The sequence below is a fragment of the Planococcus citri genome, chromosome 3 (genome assembly GCF_950023065.1).
Source record: "Planococcus citri chromosome 3, ihPlaCitr1.1, whole genome shotgun sequence".
NCBI lineage: Eukaryota > Metazoa > Arthropoda > Insecta > Hemiptera > Pseudococcidae > Planococcus > Planococcus citri.
Window position 1 is genome coordinate 80,751,822 of NC_088679.1, and position 26,131 is coordinate 80,777,952.

Consider the following 26,131-nt stretch of genomic DNA (forward strand, 5'->3'; position numbering starts at 1 on the left):
TTGCATTTTTCTCTTTTTAATTGCTTCAATTTTTATAACTCTTTGTAAAATTGTTGCATTATTTTGCGACATTGTTCTAAAAATACAACTATTTTCATTTCTAAAAATTGTATAATATAGGTTCACGTCGTAATACCTACTCGATTATGGAATGATTGGACAAAAATTGAGTTTGTTTGGACTGTGGCCAATGCCAATGCTACTGCGAGTGTGGATTTCAAAGTTCCTCTGTTCCTCACCATTTATAATTTTTCACTTTTTGAAGACAGGACAAAATTTTCTATATTTTTGGGTATCGCCGGAAGAGGAAGTCATATTCTTCAATTATTTCATGTTTGAATTCAATGTATCGAAAATTGGATCGTTCCACGATGGTCTCCACTGAAAGGTTAGTAGAATTCAATCATTGATAATTCGTACATGGTTCGCGGTCACTTGGATCAAACCTTTTGTGTAATATTTTTAGGCTTAACATTGCCATGGCTATTTTTACATTGCGGCACACGTGGGCTTATACGATATAATTATCGAATGTTGGTAATTTTTATATTTTTGCTTCATTTGCTTGTTTAATGATCGATATCTATTTCGTTGTTATTTCATTCTCGTTTGCTATCAATATCTTCCTTCGCATTCGTCCCATTCGTTGTACTCCTCGCCTTCTTCCAAGTATGAGCCTATGGTAGCATTCACTGATAGGTTTTTTCGAAATTATGACGTAACAGAAATCTCAATTTGAGTGCATCGAATTATTATTCTCATCGATTCTGTTCGTTTGCGTACTCTTCAATATTCAACATTAACCTCGCCTCTCTATTTACCAACATTACGAACCCCCGTGAACGTTACATATTTTAGCCCTCTACGAGAGTAAACTTCTCATCCGTTTGTATGTTGAAATTCGCGACTGGATTTCATTTGTTTGTGGTTTGAAAATGAAATTTCAACGGATTCGATGCTTTCGTTTGCCCGCATTCGTCACGATATAATATTCTGCATACGAAGTGATACGTTAATGTGTAATGACAAAATACATGGTGTATAATACGCGTTGTCATTACGTCGTTTCCATGTGTATTTCGATTGATGTTCACTTGTATTTCGAATCAGTATCTCGTAAAAACGTTAACGAACGCAATTTGTCTGGTGACGATTGAAGGAAATCTCTCGAAATCATTTCTAGCTCATTAGTACACAGATAGACGATTACACACATGTCCAGTAATCCAAAACTCGAAGAATGGAAATCGTACTAAATCGTGTTGAGAAACTATCGAAGGAGAGAGACCTATCATTTACGTTACATGGCTTGAATTTGTTACAGTTATTGACGAATTGTTTTTAATAATTGTTCATTTTCAATTTCAGGATGTGATTTGATATGATATTCCGTTCGTTTAATGTTGTGAAAAGAAAACCGTTTGATTTAATTGATTCGATATAAATTTTCGTCCTACGTCTAAATGAGTATTGCCGTAATTATGCGAGTGCGAAAGTAAATGGTACGTATGAACCGTTGGAATTTACTTACATTTCGAGTACAACAATCGAAAATTTGAAAAACCAACTCGTATGTCTCTTTAATTGCTCGATGTGACCGAATGAGTCCGTTATACTGTTGCTACCTGCTTGCTTACTTACGGTATTATTAATGGTACGCTGATAACGTACGTACATTGATTTCATTATCTTTGAGGCTAGTGTCTATTGTCGAATATACTTGCACTGTTGGCTCGAGTGATAATACCGTTTTGTAAATAGTTGCCTCGATTTATTCGAGTTCACTCGTAGTTGATAAGTGAAAATTGTCATATTCGACTTGTAATTGTTGCTATGGAAGGCGAATACGCGAGAACAAAGCCAAGTATAACCTTTGAACGTGTATCGAATGAGAGATGACGTTGTCAAACTCCGATTCTTGCCCGGCCATTCAGACTTTTATAGCTAATGTTTTTGTTATTTGTTTCAGATATGGGTTTTGACCATCGTAGTTTTGCATGGGCGTTGATAAAGGAGAAACTGTGCATTACGCATCGAAAACTAGCCTGCAGTCTTTACAGCACAGGATATGTTTTTTCCACAGGTACATAGTGTATTTTAAATTCTTCGTCTTCTATGTGTTCAATGCATTCCAATTATTGTATGTTGTATTATAAGGTGATTTTAAATCTTATTCTCGTAATCGAACGTAAAATTTTTTCTTCTATTACTTACCAAATCGTACGCATTATCTTCGACAAAATGAAGAGAATTTCGACGAAAATCTCGTCATTGGTTGATATCAATTCTTAATAATTTCGTAGTGTTGATTTTGGGTTATTTTTAATGTTCTTTTTCGTTCAACTATTGAAAGTGCGAAACAAATCATTTGAAAAATGGCCGTCCGATTTATTCTGGGCTCGTTAATGAAACTAAAAGTACGGTGTGGAAACCGAAGTTGAAATATTTTAAATTGAAAAAATTAAGCCCAATTTTTAAGGCTGCTTAGCTGCGAAAATCTTCCATCTTTTTGTCTTCCTCGATGTTTTACGACTGAAAATGCGTCTGATTTGGTGAGTAATATGATTTTTCATAGTTCAATACTCTCTACAGAAGTATTGGTTCGATGATAACGTCTTGTTTAAAATGCTGGAATGCGTTGTTAATTGTGCGATGCGGTTGAATTTTGAATATTGCGATGTTTTATAGGCTAATGAGACGCAGGATCCTTCTGATATGAGTGATCCTTCGGAAGTTAATCAACCTCATCCTGTGTTGTTTGTACAGGGTCCTGGTAGGTATATCCAAGTTCCATACTATGTTCCCGTACCCACGTCGCACGTTTATCCCAACTACGCGGTGGATCCGAACCAGACCCATTGGTATCCCGTTCCGCCATATGGTAAATATATTTTTTACTTATTTTATTCTTCGTGTTTTGTAATTACTTTACTTATACGTACGCTGAACTTTTCACGTATACCTTTGTAATTTTATAATATTGTATTCGCATCGAAGCCAAACTAAGCAGACTTATTTTCTCGTATATTTTTTTTTCTTCGTCTTTCGTTTGTACAATAATTTTTCAAGTTTTGAGTCGAGAACGCCGGTAACAGCGTAATGAAAATCACATAGATGTTAATAAAGGGTACTAAGCGAGCGATATACGATGTAGAAATTAATGAATATTTATTCGTATACGACTGTCGAGTTACATAACGTTCACGAATATTATTATTCATGGTTGAAGTTGTATTGTTAACGATGCGATGTCTTTCTTTTTTTTTTTTTTTCTGTCTTCTTCTTCGTCGTCGTGGTCTTGTTCTTATTCTTCTGTTTATTCATTTACCTATCATTTCGTTGAACGAAAAACATTTCAATTTGGAGAATACTTGAAAGTAGGTATTGACTTGGAGAATTCGAAAGGACGGTGCGAGTACATTCTTTGGTATAACGAAAGAAATTTTTATTTACATTTGAGAAAATAATCTCTGATCATTGCTCGACAATTCGAAGATATTTTCTCGATACATAGTCGTTTGCGTTAGATGATTTGTGAGAGCTATACGAGTGGCGTGGAAAAAATACGTATAATCAACCATCGAGCTCCTCTTGGTACTTTGAGCGTTATGAATCAGCTGAGGAGTTCGCTTGTTATCCTTTGCTTAGTTAGAAAATTCGTAATTCCGAATGATGAAATTTCTACGATTTGGAAAGTATTTTTCAAAATATATGTCTCGAGAACGTAACAGCCATTTTTTTGTTTTTTTTTTTGAATTTATTTACAATTTTGAAAGTGTTTACTCGCTACGTATAGAAATTTTTAATGTCTCTCACGAATCATCCTCGTTAAGGAGGGAGATCAGATTTGGATAAAGTGAAATTATTGTCGAATCGTTGATTTGGTGCTATTTTGTTTCGTTTTGTTTTACCAGTGCAGCCAAATGCGGTAATTTTTCTTCCGTAAGAGTGCTTCTGTGTGGGGAAATACTGAAGTTGAATATTGACGAGATTGTGGAAAGCTGCGAGTGTCTCAATTCTTTCCAGTAATTTCCAAAAAGTTGCTTTTTGCAAAAATTGTGTAAAAAGGGCTTGCCTTTTGCTAAAATTGACCAAATCTCGCTTCTTTTTTTTTTTTTTTTTTTTTACACAAATTGTCGAAATTTTCACTTTCTCATGTGCCAGAAATAATTCAGAAAGCGTATCATTTTTCATTTTGCAATCCAAGTTAGTCGTGTAGATTGTGTGGGAGGTCGAAAATTAATGGATTAAAAATAAAAATGACTCCCACGAACGACTCGAACGTATCAAGAAGTTGCTAACGTCAAATACATACGTGTTTTTTTTTTCGCAGGCAATACTCCAATCTTGAACGGCCGACAATCAGAGAGCGATGGAACGGAAAGCGAAACGAATGCGGAAGACGAACGATCGGGAACGACGTCGTTTCCGCCGCCGGGCGTCGGTTTACCGGCCGGCTCGGCAATGCAACCGCACCATTTGTACCAGATGATGCCGCCATTGTCGAATCACCTGTACGTCGGCAGCATACCGTCCGGCGTCAGCGTTCAGGGCTACGTGAACTCGCCGATACCGTATCCGACTTCGTACGCGACTAGTATACCGACCGGCGGCGATCCGAACACGCCGCAACCGCAGCCGAACGTCAATCGAGGCGGAGGAGGCGGCAGCGGCGGTGGAGGAGCAAGTAGCGGTAGCGGAGGCAGCAGTGGCGGATCGGCAGGTCGCAACAATGGTAAGAGCGGCGGCGGTGGTGCGAAAATGGCGTCCGACAAGCAAGGCGGCGCTAACGATTGTTCGGTGTCGTATGCCACGTCGGCGGCCGCAGCATCGGCCAATGCACAGCAACCTCCGCCGTCCGCTCTGAACATGGGTCAAGACTCGAGCGGTAGCGGCGGTGGCGGAAACGATCTTTCTGCGCCGACGATGCCGGCGACCAGTATGGCGATGACGGGGCCGCCACCGCCGCATCATCAGCCCAATTTCATGCCGCTGGGAATGCAGTACAGCTATCCGTATTTCTCGCCGACTGGCCCGCCGCATCCGCCGCCGCACATGACTTCGGCCCAGCACGCAACCGGCAGCCCCATATACATACCGCATCCGCCGGCCGTGCCAATGTACCACCACGCTCCCATTTACAATTCCGGACCGGCCGCCGTCTACTCGACCGATAACGGCATATCGCCGCATTCCACCGTTACCGTGCCCGTATCCGTATCGATGGCTCATCCGCCGTCCGACTTGCCACCCCCGCATCAGCAGCACCATCAACATCATCATCATCAACAACAACAGCAGCAGCAACAACAACAACAACATCAACAACAGCCTCCGCACGGGTCGTCTGCGTCGTCTGTGAATCGCGGCGGCGAAAACGATAGCTTCAACGTTAAAGAGAACGCCGTGACGCCGTCAAACGAAACCGTATACAAGAATTCTAACCTGATGGCCGATTCGGCTCCGTTCGAGCCAGAAAATCAAAAGAACGCGGCTACCGCTAGTTACGCGCAAACGGACGGGTCCGTTCGCAAAGACGTTACCGTAGTAGACAGTTGTACGTTACCAGAGACGGCAGCCATCAACGAATCGGTCGCCGTTACGAATAGTATAGTGTACGTATCGGGTTCGCGTACCGCCGACAGCGACACCGTTACCGCCGCAAAGGTTGATAATGTTTGCTCGCTGACCAACGATTTACGCATTACCGATTGCAAAGAAACCGGCGTCGGCGCGGATGACGTGACCGACGACAGTACAGCGGCGGCCGATAAAATCGACTGTAACGACGCCGGCAACGTTAGTAATATCTCGAGCGCTTGCGAAACCGACGCCAGATCGAACGACATTTCGGCCAGTGGCGGCAGCATCGCGCCCGCAACCAGCTACACGTCGTCTTGCTCCTCGTCGTCGTCTTCTTCGTGCTCGTCGGGCGCCGCAGCACCGGTCTCGTGGAACGCATCCAACACGGCGGTAGTTACCAACAGCGAGCACCACTTGAACGGTAAAACCAATTCGTCACCAGATACCGCTTCTTCTTCTTCTTCTTCCGGATACGATCTGTCTGCCGTGAGAAGTACGCCTTCTTCTTCGGACGCCGCTGCTAAAAGCAACCAAATTATCGAAGAACAAGCGCCGCCGCCGCCACCGCCTGCGGTCGTGCAAAGCAACTGTAAAAAATCGTGGGCGTCGTTATTCAAGGAAGGCCCGTCCGCCACGAAATCGAAAGTTTCGTCGATATCGCACCCGCCTACCGGGTCGTCGACGTCGTCGTCGTCGTCCTCGCTATCGGCCACCGGCGCAGCTCTACGAAATTCTTCCGGCGAACACTTTACCGGCGCGGCAGCCAAGTCGATGGCCGCGCATCACCACGCTATCGAAAACACGTCGAGTAAATCTTCATCGTCCGGCAATTCATCGCTCAACGGTATGCCTTCTTCGATGTCGTCCTCTCACAGAGGCAAACCTTCTGGCTACAAGTTGTCTTCACCTTCGCTCGCCGACGACACGGTGCTTCCGAAAATCGGAGGTAAGTTTATCGCACCCTTACCCTTATTCCTACCAAATTAGGTACTTTCGTATGTACATATCTGACGCACTCGGTACCATATCGATCGCTAGATGTGCGATTTGATATTGTTGTTCGGTGCTACAACAAAACGAGCGTCGCTAGGCTCGTTGTCGATATTATTATTGTTTCGAGAATGCGACGTTTTCGTTACATTGTCTGCTGTTGCACTTTTATTACTTGTTGTTGTTATTAGTATTACGGTGACACTTTCGATTTGCGAACAGAGTTTTACTTTCCGGCATTTTTCCGATGTTGTAGCTGGTATCTTTTATCCGTTAAGTAAAGCTATCGAGAAAATGAAAATTGAATATCTAACTCCATTCATGTTATATGGTTCGTTGAAAGTGGAACTGACAAGGGAACCTCTTGAGGTGTCACACTCTGATTTGAACGGGACCGCGATTTTTGGAAAGACCATAGTCTACAACCCACAAAACCAAATTTTCAGCTGCCCAAGTTCATTTTTCGATTTTTGGCGAATTTTTGAAAATTCAATTTCTGTTTTTGGCGATTTATGCGTTTTTTTAAAAAGCACGTACTTGATCAATAAACATGGTCAAAATTAGTCCCAAAACTAATATTAATTACCTAAATCCAAATTTCACCATTTCCAGCCATTCTGGAGCATCCAGCGCGATTTTTCAATTTCTCCAGAATTTTGAATTTGCTCCAGAAGGCGTGAATATGAAGTTCGGCAGCTAAAAATCGAGTTGTGTATTATACTCGACCTGTTCAACGAGTTTATCCACATTTGAGCCGATTTTGAGAGTGACACCTTGAAAGTGGCTTTTTTTGACCAGCTTTTTTCAAAATTGAAAAATCCAAAAAATCAAAAGTTTCCAGTTTGTGAGGAAATTTTTGAAATTCGTGCGAATCGCTGTATTTTGTCCGTAAATAACCTTCCAACTCAAAATTTCACAATTTCCAGCCATTCTGGAGCCTCCAGCGGGATTTTTCAATTTCTCCAGAAGGCGTGAATATGAAGTTGGGCAGCTAAAAATCAACTTGTATATTACACTCGACCTGTGTAACGGGTTTATCCACATTTGAGCAGATTTTGAGAGTGACACCTCAAAAGTGGCTTTTTGACCAACTTTTTTCAAAATTAAAAAAATCAAAAAAATCAAAAGTTTCCCGTTTGCGTGGAAATTTTCGAAATTCACGTGAATCGCTGTGTATTGTCCAAAACTAACCCCCCCCCAAATCCAAATTTCACAATGTCCAGCCATTCTGGAGCCTCCAGCGCGATTTATCAATTTCTCCAGAATTTTGAATTTGCTCCGGAAGGCGTGAATATGCAGTTGGGCAGCTAAAAATCGAGTTGTGTATTATACTCGACCTGTTTAACGAGTTTATCTACATTTGAACCGATTTTGAGAGTAACATCTCAAGAATGGTTTTTTGACCAACTTTTTTCAAAATTAAAAAATCCAAAAATTCAAAAGATAACCGTTTGTGAGGAAATTTTTGAAATTTGCGCGAATTGCTGTATTTTTTCAAGAACTAACCCCCGGAGCGCAAATTCTACCATTCCCAGCCGTTTTGGAGTGAGAGTGACACCTCAAAAAACCACTCTTGAGGCGATACTCTCAAAATCGGCTCAAATGTGGATAAACTCGTTAAACAGGTCGAGTGTAGTGTACAACTCGATTTTTAGCTGCCTAATTTCATATTCACGCCTTCTGAAGCAAATTCGAAGTTCTGGAGAAATTGAATAAAATCGCGCTGGAGGCTCCAAAGTGGCTGAAAATTGTGAAATTTGGATTTGGGGGGTTAGTTTTGGACAATACACAGCGATTCGCGTAAATTTCGAAAATTTCCACACAAACGGGAAACTTTTGATTTTTTGGATTTTTTAATTTTGAAAAAAGCTGGTCAAAAAGCCACTTTTAAGGTGTCACTCTCAAAATCGGCTCAAATGTGGATAAACTCGTTAAACAGGTCGAGTATAATACACAACTCGATTTTTAGCTGCCCAACTGCATATTCACGCCTTCTGGAGCAAATTAAAAATTCTGGAGAAATTGAAAAATCGCGCTGGAGGCTCCAGAATGGCTGGAAATTGTGAAACTTTGATTTGGGGGGTTAGTTACGGACAAAATACAGCGATTCACGTGAATTTCAAAAATTTCCACACAGACGGGAAACTTCTGATTTTTTGGATTTTTTAATTTTGATAAAAGCTGGTCAAAAAGCCACTTTTGAGGTGTCACTTCCAAAATCGGTTCAAATGTAGATAAACTCGTTAAACAGGTCGAGTATAATACACAACTCGATTTTTAGCTGCCCAACTGCATATTCACGCCTTCTGGGGCAAATTCAAAATTCTGGAGAAATTGAAAAATCGCACTGGAGGCTCCAGAATGGCTGGAAAGGGTAAAATTTGAATTTTGGTAATTAATATTAGTTTTGGGTCTTATTTTGACCATTTTTATCGATCAAATACGTACTTTTTTCTAAGAAAGACATAAATCGCCAAAAACAGTCAATTTTGAATTTTCAAAAATTCGCCAAAAATCGAAAAATCAACTTGGGCTGCTGAAAATTTGGTTTCAGGGGTTTTAGACTATGCTCTTTCCAAAAATCGCGGTCTCGTTCAAATCGGAGTGTGACACCTCAAGTTCCCTTGTGAGAAAAAATACCTAGGTTTTTACTCGATAGATTATTCCTTTGTAGATAAGCTATGGTTTGCAAACAACTACATATTAGTTGGATCGAGAGTATCGAACACTTAATACAATAATCATATAGACCTTAATTATGCTCGTAGATGTCTTCTTACCCCCAATGAAACACAACTAACTTATTCGCTATGCGCTCGTGATGAGAATAGTTCCGACGTTGGGGTAAAGCGAATTTCGTTGCTAGTGTGTATGGTGATATCTGTACTCGTACGAGCGATTTCGATGTCACCAAAGAACGCGCGAAACAATGTTTTTGTTTATAATACGACCTATGTAAACTAAGAAATTGGTGCAAATGCGCCGCACCCGTACTTAACAGCTACGTTGTCTTTTTAATACGACCGTGGTTCGCAATTCGGGCATAGTAATCGCATTCAGTGTGTATGGCGTTAGCGGCGAACATGTCCTAACGTCAAAGAATCGAACTGCTACACAAAATCGAGTCTAGTGTACCTTCTTATGTACTTTTTAATATGTATTGTTGCAACTATGCCAACATGCCCGTACTTAACAGCTACGTTGTCTTTTTAGTACGACTGTGGTTCGCAATTCGGGCATAGTAATCGCGTTCAGTGTGTATGGCGTTAGCGGCGAACTTGTCCTAACGTCAAAGAATCGAACTGCTACACAAAATCTAGTCAAGTGTACCTCTTATGTACTTTATAATATGTATTGTTGCAACTGCAACCTTGAAATCTTGCAAAAATGCCCCGTACTTAACAGCTACGTTGTCTTTTTAGTACGACTGTAGTTCGCAATTCGGGCATAGCAATTGCGTTCCATGTGTATGGCGTTACTGGCCGACATGCTGTAACGTCAAAGGACCGAATCGCTACATAATCTCGTATACTTTTATGTAGAACTTATATGTACTATTGTACTTTATACCCCGTACTATTAAGCCGGCCACGCGAGTCTTGAAATGCTCTTGTGGTGTGCAGTTTACGGGCATAGTAAAATTTCGACGCCGGCTACCAGCGCTACTTTTCACAATGTTGAAAATAGCCACGCTCGTGCGCGCGATACACGTCTTCCAAGCTTATTTTTTATTTATTTATTTATTTTAATATCTAGTACTTTTGCCTACACGCAGAATTAATCAAGTTTGTTTTTTTCTCGTATTTTTTTGCAGAATTGCTGAAAAATTACAAATTGGATCACAGAGCGGTCAACATCGAACCTCGCGGATTAGAAAATAAAAGCAATTATTGCTACATAAACGCGATTCTTCAAGCGTTACTCGCCTGCCCGCCGTTTTACAATTTGATGAAATTCATATCTCATAATTTACACCATCACAAAACGAAAGCAGCTACCAAACAACACTTACCGATTATCGATAGCATGTAAGTCTTACTGCGAGTATATTTTACAACTTACCAAACAACCACGTGCTTAGTGATTTATTCGATAAGTTCTCGTTATTTAGCATTAATATTAGCCGCAATCAGTACCATGTAAATTGCGTTCGGTGTGCGATTTGTCATTGTTGTCGATTGCCATATCGAATACGTCGCTCGAAGAATACGGCGAAATTGTGTATTAATTTTCGCTCGATTTCGACTTACGTTACATTACGCTATGTACTCTTTCGATTACAACCGTTGTTGTTGTTGTTTATACGTACTGTGAGGCACGAAAATATTCGGAAACACGCGAGAAATTTCGTGAAAAAGTCATCAAAATCGAAGCTAAAAACGGCAGGTTGTAGCCCATTGTTTCCTCTGCATGGGTCGTCATTCAACACTTTCGTTTTAATCCGCTACATCGAACGTGAAAATTTTTCAAAAATTCACCAAATTAACCAAGATAGCTGAAATTTGGGGTATTCCTTATTTTCGACCTGCCAAGTCGATTGGAAACTGTCTCAAACCGTTTTGAGCAGTTCTGGAGCCGCCAGAAGATTTTCGGAACTCGAAATTCCCACAAAATTTCATCATACGGAGTTGGATAACCGAAATTTACTCTGTAAACTAATTTCAATACGCTACGAAGTCAACTGCAGGAGGATTTCAAGTCGTTTTGTAGCCTCCAGCGATTTTTTGAAAATTACTGGAGCCTCCAGTAGATTTTTGAAACTTGAAATTTCTCCAAAATTTCATCAAACGGAGATAGAAAGTTGAAATTCATTCTGCAAACTACATGTAATTTCAATACGCTAAGAAGTCTACTGCTGGTGGATTTCAAGTCGTTTTGGAGCCTCCAGCGACTTTTTGAAAGGTCGTATGGCGTTTCTTGGAAAATTGAAATTTCCAAAACCATTTGAAACCACCATGTAGTCGACTTAATATCGTATTGAAATTAGGCAGAGTATTTCGGCTTTCCAACTCCATTTGGTAAAATGTTGCGGGAATTTCAAGTTTCAAAAATCTGCTGGAGGCTCCTTCCAGGGTCATTCCACGTCAGTTGGACCAAGAAGTGGTAGGAGGGTTCGGCGATTTTTTTGAAATTTTTCCCGTGGAAAGACTTTCCGAAGGGATGACCAATGGCGCAAATCATAGCCCTCTTGCCCATTTTTAAAGGCAGCCAGGGGGTGTCAAAGTTTTCAGTGAACCTAAAATATCATCCATTTCAGCAGTGGATTACTCGATAACCGCGATGCCTACCAAAATGAAACATTTTTCCTATAGTTAGAGGTTTTGAAAGGCGTTTTGGTGATATCGTAAAAATCAGTGTTGCCACTTTTTTTCGTACAAAAAATTAGCTCAAAAAAGTTTCAAAACGTAGTTTTTATATCGTTCCGACTCTCAAAAATTCTGAAAAAAATATATTATGGACAACTTTTTATGCTGAACCACATATTAAGTAAAAAATTGGGATGGTAACATGTTGCAAAGATGGTTTAAAAAAAATTAAAGTTTGCGAAAAAATGCGATTTTTTGATTTAAAACATGAAAAAAAGTTCTGATGGGTGAAGTTGACCCATTTAACCCCTATTTTTACGTATCCGCTGAAAAAGTTGAAAAAACCCTTTCACTCGATGAAATGAACTCCACACAAAAAAAATCAAAATTCGAAAAGAATCAAAAAATGAACGAATTTTATATTTTTTTGTTGTGAGAGTAATTTTTATAAACTTTTTCATGAAATACGTCAGAAAGAGGTCATACTAAGGCAACTGAATAAATTTAAACTTTTTTTGATGTTTGAAATTGAAAATTGAATTTTTTCGAATTTTGATTGTTTTGCGAGGAGTTCATTTCATCGAGTGAAAGAGTGTTTAAAAACTTTTTCAACAGATACGTAAAAATAGGCGTCAAATGGGTCACCTTCACCTATCAGAACTTTTTTTAGTTTTTTTCATGTTTTAAAATCAAAAAATCGCATTTTTCGCAAACTTTGAATTTTTTAAAATCAACTTTGCAACATGTTACCATCCCGATTTTTAAATATCTTGTTCAATATGAAAAGTTGTCCATAATATATTTTTTTCAGAATTTTTGAGAGTCGGAACGATATAAAAACTACGTTTCGAAACTTTTTGAGCTAATTTTTTGTACGAAAAAAAGTGGCAACACTGATATTTATGATATCACCAAAAAGCCTTTCAAAATCTCTAACTATGGGAAAATGCTTCATTTTGGTAGGTATCGCGGTTATCGAGTAATCCACTGCTGAAATGGATGATGTTATTTAGGTTCACAAAAAACTTTGACACCCCCTGTCTGCCTTTAAAAATGGGCTAGAGGGCTGCGATTTGCGCCATTGGTCATCCCTTCGGGAGATCTTCCGCAGGAAAAATTTCAAAAAAATCGCCGAACCCTCCTACCACTTCTTGATGTAATTGACGTGGAATGACTCTCCAGTAATTTTCAAAAAGTCGCTGGAAGGCTCCAAAATGACTTAAAACCACCCGAAGTCGTCTTCAGAGGGTGTTGAAAATTGGAGTGTAGAGTAAATATCAGCTTTCCATCGCCATTTGATGAAATTTTGTGAAAATTCAAAGTTTCAGAAATCCGCTGGAGGCTCCAAAACAACTTGAAATCCTCCTGCAGTTGACTTCTTAGCGTATTGAAATTAGTTTGCAGAGTAAATTTCGGCTATCCAACTCCATTTTGATGAGTTCCAAAAATCTGCCGGAGGCTCCAGAACTGCTCAAAACTGTTTGAAACAGTTTCCAATCAATTTGCCATGTCGGAAACGAGGGTATATCCCAAATTTCAGCTTTCTTGGTCAATTTGGTAAAATTTTGATTTTTTTCTCTCATTTTTGGCCTAAATTTGATTTTCAAAAATTCACCAAAAATCGAAAAACGCACTTGAGGCACTTGAAATTTTGACAGGTGATAAATTGTTGCCTGATCTTTCGATCTAACTTTGTACAGTTTGATAAATTTCGTGCAAGTCCTACATTGGAACGCAAAATCTGTGATTTCGGCTGACCTGTCAATTAAAATGGCCGCCATTTTGCAAGTAGAGCCACTTTTTTTATTTCGAGTACAAGGGCTAGAAATGTTCCTCAGGACTCCCCCTTTGAGAAAAAAGTTGTCCCGGAGGATCACCGGTTGGGGGGGGGGGTGCAATAGCTCCTTAAGCGGTCTCCCCAACTACAGTGATCAACTTTAATATTCGGACACGCGGTTATTTTTATTTTGAAGCAAGAAATTTCGTGAAAAAAGTTTTAAAAATCGAAGCTGAAAACGGCAGGTTGTAGCCCATTGTTTCCTCTGCATGAGTCATCATTCAAACTTCGTTTCAATCACCTACATAAAACGTGAGAAATTTTCAAACTAAAATGGATGAAAAAACTGACAAGGGAACCCTCCCACATGATAATCTCCGATTTGAATGAAACTTGGACTGGTGGAAAGAGGACCTCAAAAAACCCCCATCCCCCAATTTTCAGCTGCTGAAGTTGATTTTTCGATTTTTGACGAGCGTCTGAAGTTTTCTATACACAGGTAAAGTTGTTCTGTAAATTAGAAAAATGGCCGTTTCTCCCCACCGCATGAACTTCAGCAGCTGAAATTTTGGTCAAAGGGTCTATGCTTGATACCTAATTGACTAATACTACTGCCGGCCGGATCTGGAATTATCATCAGAAATTGAATTTTTTGCCCAATTGCTGGTTTTTAAATGCCATTGAAAAATTTGAAAAATGAGTCAATTAAGCTCTTCTAATGAACTTCAAGGGCTCAAATTTTGGTCAAACAGTCTCTGCCGAATACCAAATCGACTCATGCCATCATTGGCCGGATCCGGCCATCCGTTCAGGAAACAAGATTTTTTACTGTTTTTTCCCATGTTATGAATGAATTCAAAAAATGGCCGTTTCTCCCCACCACATGAACTTCAGCAGCTGAAATTTTGGCCAAAGGGTCTCTGCTTGATACCTAATCGATAAGTACCACTGTCGGTCAAATCTGGAATTATCATCAGAAATCGAATTTTTTGACACATAACATGAGAAAAAGTATAAAAAATACACAAAACTTCACACGCTCGCCAAAAATAGAAAAATCAACTTCAGCAGCTGAAAATTTAGGGATGGGGGTTTTTTGAGGCCCTCTTTCCACCTGTCCAAGTTTCATTCAAATCGGAGATTATCATGTGGGAGGGTTCCCTTGTGAGCAACAAAAATATTCGGACATGTGTAAAACTCCCATAAGAAATGAGGTGAATTTTCCATTTTCTTCAGAATGACTGAATCTGCACATTGATAAAATCTTTTCAACCTCATAGTCTGTAATTTATTATACTTTCTGAACACAATATAGCATTAAATTTATTTCCAGGGCTTTCAGAAGCTCTGGAAGTATGATGTGAAAAAAAGAAGAAATATTTCCCCATTTAAACACATGTATTTTTTAGTCGTTTTTAGTTGATTCTCTTTTGCACCATACCTCTGGAGCATCTAAAAGATCTTGTAACAGATTTAAAGCCATAATGTGTAGCAGAAAGTACTTTAAATTACAGACTATTAAATTGAACTGATCTGATCATAATGCAGATTCATTCATTCTGAAGAAAATGGAAAATTCACCTCATTTCTTATGGGAGTATTACACATGTCCGAATATTTTTGTTGCTCAGTTTTTTCATCCATTTTAGTTTGAAAATTTCTCACGTTTTATGTAGGTGATTGAAACGAAGTTTGAATGATGACTCATGCAGAGGAAACAATGGGCTACAACCTGCCGTTTTCAGCTTCGATTTTTAAAACTTTTTTCACGAAATTTCTTGCTTCAAAATAAAAATAACCGCGTGTCCGAATATTAAAGTTGATCACTGTATGTACAGGGTGCCCAGAAATATCGAGTACCCCTAAAAAAATTTTCTACTAAAATACTTTGGTTGGTCACAATGAATGATAATAATGATAGCACATGATTGGTAGTTGGACTCGAAAGATAACATTCCACCAATCATATGCGTCTATTTCACGTTGCCAACCTATATTTTTAATGAAAAACTTTCTTAGGGGTACTCGATATTTTTGGGCACCCTGTAGGTTGTTTTTTTCATCCGTTTTAGTTTGGAAATTTCTCACATGTTTGATGTAGGGGATTAAAACGAAAGTTGAACGATGATTCATGCAGAGGGAACAATGGGCTGTATCCTGCCGTTTTCAGCTTCGATTTTGATATCTTTGTTCGCGAAATTTCTTGCTTTGAAATAACAATACCCGTGTTTCCAAATATTTTCATGACTCACACAGTATTTTAGATAAAACTTGTCATTGGTGAAAGCAATCGGTACCATGTGAATTGCGTTCGATGTGATTTGTCATTGTTGTCGATTGCTAAATTGAATACGTGGATCGAAGAATACGACGACATTTATTTAAATAATTCTCGTTCGATTTCGATTTGCGTTACACTCGTCTTTCGATCTTTTGAATTCGATTCTTGGTTCAGTACTGTAACTGTAAGATAGATTCATTTGGCGTTAACATCAGCACTTAGCAGCAATCAGTACCATGTAAGTTGCGTTCGGTGCGATTTGTCATTGTTGTCGATTGCTATATTATCGAATACGTCGGTCGAAGAATAGAGCGAAATTGAATCGAAATGATTTTCGCTCGACTTCGATTGTCGTTACATTCGTCTATCGATTACGATCGTTTTTGATATGTACTTAAGTATGTATTTTAAAGTCATTTTATTTGCCATTAGTAAAAGCAATCGGTACCACGAGCATCTCGAGAGCAAATATGTGTAACCAATCAGAAGCGAGTTAGTTTTTATCTGTTGTCTCTCTTTGTTCCGTTGTTTACGTTTTGGACTTGTATTTTATTTTATGATGGTGTATTCGTATTAATTCGTATATTTATTGTCATACATGTGTATAAATCATCACATTACAAATAAAATAACAAATGAATCAATGTAACATAACTTTACTAAACCGTAAACGTTAAATTATTAAACGATATCAAAGCTGTACGTAGGTACTTAACTAGTATCAATATCAAAATTCAAAACGTCGAATTCTCAATGAAGATGATCGTCACAACACAAACACTAAACGATCATCTTTATCGAGAATTCGAAATGACACTTGTATTAGCCATATCGTCACAAGCACATAACGATCATCTTTATTGAGAATTCGAACTACACGTTTTGAATTTTGACACTAGTAGATACAGCTTTAATAATTAATTATTCAACATGATAGTAAAGTTATGTTACATTGATTCATTTATTATTCGTTATGTGATGATATGATACATTGTATGACGAAAAAACGACGTTGGAAAACGTATTTTTATTTTTTTTAAAGAAAAATATGTATAGAAATATATAGGAATACACTAGAATAATAAACCATCATAAAATAAAATACAAGTCCAAAACGTAAACAACGAAGGAAAGAGAGACAAAGACAACAGATAAAAATGAACTCGCTTCTGATTGGTTACACATATTTGCTCTCGAGACGCTCGTTCGGTACCATGTGAATTGCGTTCGATGTGATTTGTCATTGTTGTCGATTGCTATATCGAATACGTCGCTCGAAGAATACGACGAAATTTATTTAAATAATTCTCGTTCGATTTCGATTTACGTTACACTCGTTTTTCGATCTTTCGATTCTTGGTACAATATTATAACTGTAAGATTTGGCGGCAATCAGTACCATGTAAATTGTGTTCGGTGCGATTTGTCATTGTTGTCGATTGCTATATTATCGAATTCGTCGGTCGAAAAATACGGCGAATTTTAATCGAAATGATTTTCGCTCTGCTTCGATTGTCGTTACACTCGTCTATCGATTACGATCGTTTTTGATATGTATGTATTTTAAAGTCATTTTATTTGCCATTAGTAAAAGCAATCGGTACCATGTGAATTGCGTTCGATGTGATTTGTCATTGTTGTCGATTGCTATATCGAATACGTCGCTCGAAGAATACGACGAAATTTATTCAAATAATTCTCGCTCTATTTCGATTTACGTTACACTAGTTGTAGTCTTTCGATCAAAGTCGTACTCGATGTACTTGATTAGCACGAAGCAGTTTAGTTGTTCTTGTTCGCTAGTTCTTCGTCAACAACGTTCAACTGTTTGAGCGCTTGATAATTAATTATTTCTGGTCGTTATCATTTTGCAGGGTTCAGTTCGTCGAAGAGTTTAAACTAGTACCACAAAAAGCACGTCGCGACAAGACGCGAAAATTGGACTCGGCGCCCCAAGAAATCGTACCCGGCAAACCATTCGAACCGAGCTACATGTACAACATGCTATCGGTAATACAGAACAATTCCTCCTTCGTTATGGGTCAACAAGAAGACGCTCAAGAATTTTTAACGTGCCTTTTGAACGGCCTCAACGATGAAATGGTCGAGGTAAGCCATATTCATCACTCGTCTACGTTCGTTCTACATAGTACGTAATAATCGCGAGCTATTTTTCATATTCGATTCTGTGTGGCCACGTTTTCAGTTAATCCAATTAGCCGATGGCACCAATAGCGGCACGAATCACGCTCGAAAATCACAGCTCGCTGCCAAAACGTTGCCCGTCAGCAAAAACAATAAGAAAATCAGCAACGGCGATATAGCTTCCGATATCGGCATGCCGGATGACAGCGATTCCGAATGGAAGGTAAGAATAGTACACACTACACCGTACACCGTTCGCGTTGTATCGAGTATTTGATTTATTATTAATTCGTATGTTTTCGCAGCAAGTGCATCCTAAAATCAAACCGCATCGTCCGAACGTGGCTTTAACGCGTACACCGCTGTCGGATATATTCAGAGGACAAATGCGTTCGGTGTTGGCTAAAACCGGCGATCCGTGTACCAGCACTTTCGAACCGTTTTTCACCCTTCATTTGAATATCGAGGTGAGTCAGAGTGTTTGTGAATTGATTTTTAATTCGATGACTCGCTCGATCTGGATCTCGATATGACGTCGATGTATTGTTTTTTTTTTGGTTTGCAGAAAGTCAGTTCGGTAAAACAGGCGCTCGAACTGCTGCCCGGACGCGATAATCTAGAAGGCGTCACCTCGTCCAGAACTAATCAAGAAGTGGACGCGTATCAACAGCAGTATCTGGAAGAACTGCCGTACGTGTTGCTTTTGCATTTGAAATATTTCGATTACAAACACCACACGTGCAGAAAGATAAAGAAGAGCGTCGAATTTCCAATCGATCTTAAGCTGGATATGAGTGAGTACTACTCGGTCGAATGTCGCCAGTAATTCAGGCATGAAACTAGGTCACTTGAAAGGTGACTTTGTCACTATTTCACTCGCGAGTGACTTTTTGTCACTTGTATTTCGGCGAAAATGGCCAAAAAGAAGTGACCAAAAGATTTGTCCTGTAAAACATTTTTTTCTACTTCATATACCTACCTTGGATTTGGTCCATTTTCATTAGAAATACTGTTGAATATTTTATGACCTGTCTACATGATGAAAAGGTGGAACTTGTCTCCTTCCCCAGAAAATGAAAAAAAGATGAATATTATTACAATATACATTTTTTTCTTCCATATTTTAATCCTTGGATTTGGTCGATATTCCTCAGAAAAACACTACCTACATATGTCAGACTTTTAAAAACTTTAAGAAAAAGAACGAATTTCTGAATTTTGGCTTTGAGAAACATTGCAAAAAATTTCTACAGACATCAATTTTAAAATGTTTTTTCATTTTTCCCAAATTTGAGGGGCTCCATGCAAGTGAACCAAAATCAGTTGGGGCTCCAACAATGGGGTTTTTCTTGAAAAGGGGGTGATGTAGAACAATTCTAATATGAAAATGAGATAATTTCATCAAGTTTTCCATAACTTTGATTTAATATCATTTTTTGTGATTTTTTCAACTTTGAGGGGCTCCTTACTAGGGGGCCAATATGGTTTGAAGGGCCGGGGAAATATTTTTCTTGAGGAGGGGATTATTTAGAAACATTCTGGTGCAGAAACATGAAATTTTCATGAATATAACTTTTTTTTGATTTTTTCACCACTTCCCACTTTTTTTTACAGAAAATTGGTCCGGCATATGACAATAGGAGTAATTGCACCCCCCCCCCCGATCCTCCGGGACAACTTTTTTCTTGAAGGGGGCATCCTAAGGAACATTTTAAAGCAAACTTGCCAACAAAAAAAGTTTGCCTTACTTACAAAATGGCCGCCATTTTGTAAGTAAGGCCAACTATTTTTTTGACAAGTTTACTTTAAAATGTTCCTTAGGATGTCCCCTTTAAGAAAATAGTTGTTCCGGAGGATCGGCGGGGGGTGGGGGGGTGCAATTACTCCTATTGTCATATGCCGGACTAAATAGAGAATTATTTTCTCTCCTGAGGTCATGTTGGGGTGGAGGGGGGTGGGAGCTACAAAATTCGAACTTTTCAGAATATGGTACACCTTAGTATACTATACATCAATACTTTGCTACGCTCATGCAGGGGGGGGGGGAATACTAAAACAATTCTCCGACGATTGCTACATGTAGTATATGTACACTTTGCTCACATTTCTCAAAAATTAGGTCATTTTTTCAAATTTTTGGTCACTTTTTTGCTATTTTTCAGTCACTAAAGTCACAAAAAAAAATTTTTAAAAAGTAGTGAGTTTCATGCCTGTCAGTAAATATCTACTTGGTAGGACTTGTTATAACTAATCCGTCGTTGTTGTTCTTGTTATTTTAGAATTGATTTCGACGCAGTCGCCTTCTCATCCGAAAACCGCGCCCAGCAAAAGCCGACAATACAAATTATTCGCGGTCGTCTATCACGACGGTAACGAAGCGACCAAAGGCCATTATATCACGGACGTGTTTCACATCGGTTACGGCGGCTGGGTACGCTACGACGACGCCAGAGTGTGGACAGTTTCGGAGAACGACGTTTTGAGACCGGATTTACCTCGAGTGCCTTATTTGTTGTACTACCGTAGGTGCGACACGATCGCCGCCCTAATGCAGCCTCCTTTTGAAAAAAGGTGACTCGATCTTTCTTCTAGACTAAGCTTACGATAAACCACACAGTTTTCTCGATAACATACTTATATTATTTACACCGCCGTATTTCTCCTCCTCCTTCTCCTTCCCCTTTCTCATTTATTGTCCCATTCGTCCTCTTACAACACACCGAAAAACCCAGCCAGCGCACAGAAACACGGTTATAGACTTATTTCAGTAGTGTTGTATCGGTGGTATCTCTTTACGAGTCTGAAATTGAAAAGTAATTAATCGTTATGTATAACGCTAATCACTCTGTTCGTGAATAGTTAGTAAAGAATTTGCATTTAGTTTCGATGAATCAAAGCTGTCGGCTGTCTATTAGCAGAATATTCTGGCGACCCGCGCGGTATTATCTAAAACGTAAAATGAGTACCTACGCACAGTTTGCGGTTGTGTAACTTGTGCTGGTCGCCCGAGAACCAAGCTTTTTCTCTCGAAGAAATCACCCTCGAGGCTGATTTGTCGTCGCATTAACGTTCTCTTTGATTTCTTATGTTACGAATACAGGATGTGATCGGCAGATGAATGAACCCTTCACCAGTGCCTTGTAATTTGTGAATTGTGTACTTAAGCGAGTTTGATAACGTGCCGGCACCTGTAAGCGTGTTTTCGCAGTCGTCGTCGTCGCCTCTTCTTGTCGTTTAAAGACGTATGTTTCTCCCACGCTGCGCGTACTGTATGTTGTGTAGTTCGTTCTTTCGTTATTGTATTTTCATCCGTATTCGGAAAATTTGTCGCGTTTTTACCGAATGGAAATTTATTTTTGCTGTACTTAATAATGGATCCAACTCACTTTTATACATCCCCTCTCTTCTTGTGTATCGTGTTTTTTTTTCTCTTTTCTGTACATTAATATTATTAACTATTTTTTTTCCTTTTTTTTTCTTTGCCCCCCTCGTGTATATAGAGTCATTTAGTAAGCGAAATTTATATCGATTTATCAATTACTTTACCAATGATTATTATTTTTATTTTTTTTTGTATAATGTTGTATATAAAAATTTGTAGGGAAAATTAGTTTTTGAATGTTTGCGAATGTATCTTGATTTTTTACCCGATTTAATCGCTTTATTTGAATATTATTCTGTGGGAATGTTAAATATTATTGTTCATGTTTTGGTGCCCCTCTTTACGGGGGGGTATTAAATTATTTTATATCTTATTAATTACGCGTGAGGTGTTTTTGAAATTTTACTTGTTCGTCTATTCGAAAAAATATTATGTAGATTTATTATATGTGTACTAAATTTGAAATTTCTTTTCAAAATCTCCCAAAATCGTTTCTTACTTATTCAACGTATCCGAAACTATCGCTTTTGCCTGGTTTAATGTCGAATATTTTTTTTTTGTTACATTTTTGTTGATGCATTTTTTTGTTTATTGTTTTGTTTGTTTGTTTGTTTGTTGATCTTCCCTTTTTTTTTGTTTTTTTTTCTCTTTTTTTTCGTTCTTTCGTAAATTTTATGACAAAACCGCAACGAGTGTCTGTATTTTATCCGCGTACGCGAAACTACATATATTTGTATTATACATTCGATGTATGTATATTTAGGATTGGTTGGTAAGCGGTAAACCTACATCGATAGAGTGCTAAATAAATTTAATATTCGTGCCGCGTTAAATGCGATAGTTGACGAAAAAAATGAAAATGAAGTAACGAAGTCGAACGAGACATTGATTTTCGTGTTTTCTCCGATGTTAAACATTTTTGCCATGTAAATATAGATCAGTATACGTTCGTGTGTTTTTTTTTTTTTTTTTTTAATAAGTAATGTTTTTCATTTTTTATTGTACGTATTTAATTATTTTTCGATAGGAATTTATCGTCGGCTGTTATACAACAATACCGATTTAATGACGTTGATTATGCCAGAACGGGTTTTTAACATCTTCGCTGTTATTATTTTGTTCTTTTCTTTTCATTTTCTTTTTTTTTCCTTTGTTTTTTTTTTTTGTTCGGTTTAAGAATTGATTGCGATTTGATTTTTATATAACGATATGTATTTTTATTTTGTTTTATTTTTATCATTATTCTTTTTTCTTTTGAAATTTTATTTTTCGTGATTTTTTCGTGTAATTACCATTATATTTTAAGGAAAAAGACTTTTGAAACCTTCGATACCTACGCGAACGTGTGTGTTTTCGACGTTACGTTAAATTTCTAACGATATTAAGTTTAATTGGTTCTAGTAACCGATAAAAAATATATTATTGAAATATGTATTACGACGTGATAGACGAACAAGTTACGTATAGTCTAATACCTGTATTGTGTAATTATGTTTTTTTTTTCTTCTTTTTCTTTTTGTATGCGACGAAAATTTGCGAAGTTGTTTAAAATTACTTTTTTGTAACACAGTCTCTCGGAACTCGGCAGTTTCCGTTTGTCGTTTAGTCTCGTAAAACTCGTCGAATTTTTGCATTCGAGCGATTTTTGTTATATTCGGTTTCGTTTTCTTTTCTTATTACCAGTTTCGTGTGTGTGCCGAACGACGAATTGAAATTGAAGAGAACCTCTCGTCGATTTAGTCTTCAAAATTCGGTGTATTTTTTTTTTATTCGTGTATTCTCACTTTTTTTTTAACGATTACGATTATGATTATTATTACTATTACTATTATTATTACTACTACGAGCGTTTATTTAGTATTTTTTTTTTTTGTTTTTTTGTTAACCGTCTTCACATTCCTGGCACATCCTTCCCTTCCCCCTCTTTTTTTTTATCGACGAAGCCGGTTTATTAAGCCATTTTTTTTTCAAAGGTGTTCTGGTTGAATTAATAATATTATGTAATTAGGACGTTCGAAAACGAATTAATTTTTTTTGTTTAGTTTTATAACTATAATCAGTTGACAAAGTTGAACCCGATGTACGACACCAAGTTGCACTTGTACGCTTAAAATACGTTATTCCTAAAAAAAAATTCCTAACGGTTAAACATATATGCGAGGTGTATTCATGTTTTTAATAAAAATGATACCTAATCGTAGACGACACTGTTGTTGTTGTTGTTGATACGAATAATCTAGCGTTGTTTTAACGATGAAAAAAAATGTATTATATCGGACTAAGGTACATGTATAATTTTTTTTTTCATTCAATTTTTTTTTTCTAATAATTGGTTTCTGCGGCGACAGGCCAAAAATTATTCAAGTAAAAAGTGATACTTAGATTTAGTTTTATTCTCTGTTGTTTTCAAAACATAATATTTAATGTTTGCAGTTTATATCGTGTATAAATTATTATTGTATGTGGGTACGCGTGTGAATGTTAACGCTTTTTATAATAAACAAAGCCTTCTGTTATTTAACTGTTATACAAAATTAGTAGGTAATACATTTCTTGGATTTTTTTTTTTCGTATTTAATCACTTCTACTATAATTAAGTTAATGGAAATATTGTAGTTCGTATTTATTTTAATTACAAGTTATTTGTTTTTCGTTTTTCCTCTCTTTTTTAAATGTAATTATCGGTTTATAAACAATATATCGTTTTAATAATTATTAAGAGCTGTTACGCTGTAAAACGAAAGCAAAAAAGTAAATAATATAAAATTTGTATAAATTTGAAAACAAAAAAAAAAAAAGGTTAACAAAATGAGCTTTTAATATTATATGAAATAGTGTAATGTTTACAAACAGTGATTGTTTGCATCTTACGGAATATTATATATATGTTAAAAGAACCAGTTGAAAAGTTGAAGTATTGTTATTCATGCTACTTTTATTTATTCGTGTATTATTACAGTTACTACAAAATAAAATTTTTACTATTTAAAATGGGTACTTTTTGTGTTTTTTTTACGAATGATGTCAGCTGAGTGAGTTCGCTTAACCTTAGAGCTATAGTGGATCATTCCATGAGAACTCAGTGAACTCGACCAAAAAAAGGCGATTTTGAAAGTCACGTCTTTCGATTTCGCTCAATTTTTTTTACAATACAGGATGAATCCGGAGTCGTCTGGTTAAATTCAAATGTAGATAGTACTCGAGGAGACGAACAAAAAACGTTATTATGATAAGTTGCCTATCTTGTAAAATGAAGGTGCTACGTGCTCCGCAAAACCGGAAATTTACCCATTTTGAAAAATTCATCAAAAATAAGAAAATGTTTGAATCATTCAAATGATGCCCCTAACCCATAGTATTCGAGTGGACGAACAAAACATGTTATTATGACCAATTGCCTATCTTCAAAATTGAAGGGGCAAACCTGATTCAAAACTTCCAAATTTCGAATGCCCCAAATTTGAATTTTGAAATTGTGCGTGCCCCTTCAATTTTTAAGTTAGGCAATTGGTCATGATAACATTTTTTGTTCATCCACTCAAGTATTATGGGTTAGGGGCACGATTTGAATAATACAAACATTTTCTTACTGTCTGCAAATTGAAGAAATTACCCCATTTTTGAACTAAAATTTACCTATTTTGAAAAATTCTTTTAAAATAAGATGTTTAAATCATTTTATTGATGCCCCTAACTCATAGTACTTGAGTGGACGAACAATAAATGTTATTATGACCAATTGCCTATCTTAAAAATTGAAGGGACAAGCACAATTTCAAAATTCAAATTTGGGGCACTTGAAATTTGGAAATTTTGAATCAGGTTTGCCCCTTCCATTTTGAAGATAGGCAATTGGTCATAATACCACTTTTTGTTCGTCCACTTGAGTACTATGGGTTAGGGACATCACTTGAATGATTCAAACATTTTCTTATTTTTGATGAATTTTTCAAAATTGGTAAATTCTTGGTTTTGCGAAGCACGTAGCCCCTTCATTTTACAAGATAGGCAACTTATCATAAAACTTTTTTTGTTCGTCTCCTCCAGTACTATCTACATTTGAATTTAACCAGAAGACTCTGGATTCATCCTGTATACAGGGTGTTCCAACTTCGATCGGAAAGCTGGCGTGTGGTGATAGTACTCGGCAAGACGAACAAAATTCGTTATGTACACAAGTAGTCTATCTTGTGAATTGAAGGAGCCACGTGCTCCGCAAAACTAGAAATTCACTAATTTTGGAAGGTTCATCAAAAATAAGGAAATGTTTGAATCATTCAAACGATGTCCAAAACCCATAGTACTCGAGTGGACAAACAGAAAATGTTATTATAACAAATTGCCTATCTTCGAAATATTGAAGGGGCAAACTTGATTCAAAATCTCCAAATTTGTCTTGCCCTAGATTTTTTGGAAAATTTCAAAACGTGTTTGCGCCTTCAATTTTCAAAATAGGCAATTTGTCATAATAACATTTTTTGTTTGTCCACTCAAATACTATGGGTTATTGAAGTCATTTCAATGATGCAGACATTTTCTCACTGTCTGTGAATTGAAGAAGTTACACACCATTTTTGGGCAAAAATTGACCAATTTCGAAAAATTTGCCAAAAATGAGAAAATGTTCGGATCATTTAGGTCACTCTAGTAACTCATAGTATTTGAGT

At 37.5% G+C, this 26,131-nt stretch overlaps 1 protein-coding gene and 1 long non-coding RNA gene across 5 annotated transcripts in view; one reads left to right on the top strand and one right to left on the bottom strand.

Moving 5' to 3' along the window:
- The first annotated feature begins 198 nt into the window (after positions 1-198).
- Positions 199-24,461, top strand: LOC135839726 (ubiquitin carboxyl-terminal hydrolase 10-like). 4 transcript variants are annotated; one of them, XM_065355892.1, is made up of 12 exons: positions 199-388; positions 1,369-1,502; positions 1,970-2,083; positions 2,689-2,881; positions 4,334-6,529; positions 10,388-10,601; positions 17,812-18,046; positions 18,144-18,305; positions 18,388-18,549; positions 18,648-18,876; positions 20,362-20,653; positions 21,183-24,461. In XM_065355892.1, the coding sequence occupies exons 3-12, from the start codon at positions 2,069-2,071 to the stop codon at positions 21,187-21,189; spliced, it is 3,705 nt and encodes a 1,234-aa protein (XP_065211964.1). In that variant the 5' UTR covers positions 199-388; positions 1,369-1,502; positions 1,970-2,068; the 3' UTR covers positions 21,190-24,461. The 4 variants fall into 4 exon arrangements, with proteins under 4 accessions (XP_065211964.1, XP_065211965.1, XP_065211966.1 ...); XM_065355894.1 differs by having other exon boundaries at positions 200-388; positions 2,767-2,881; XM_065355893.1 differs by lacking the exon at positions 1,369-1,502.
- Positions 3,254-26,131, bottom strand: part of LOC135839729 (uncharacterized) — a 134,217-nt gene continuing 111,339 nt past the window's right edge. Inside the window, exon 2 of the long non-coding RNA XR_010557638.1 lies at positions 3,254-3,279. This is a non-coding gene — a long non-coding RNA (uncharacterized LOC135839729). The remainder of the gene's footprint in view (positions 3,280-26,131) is intronic.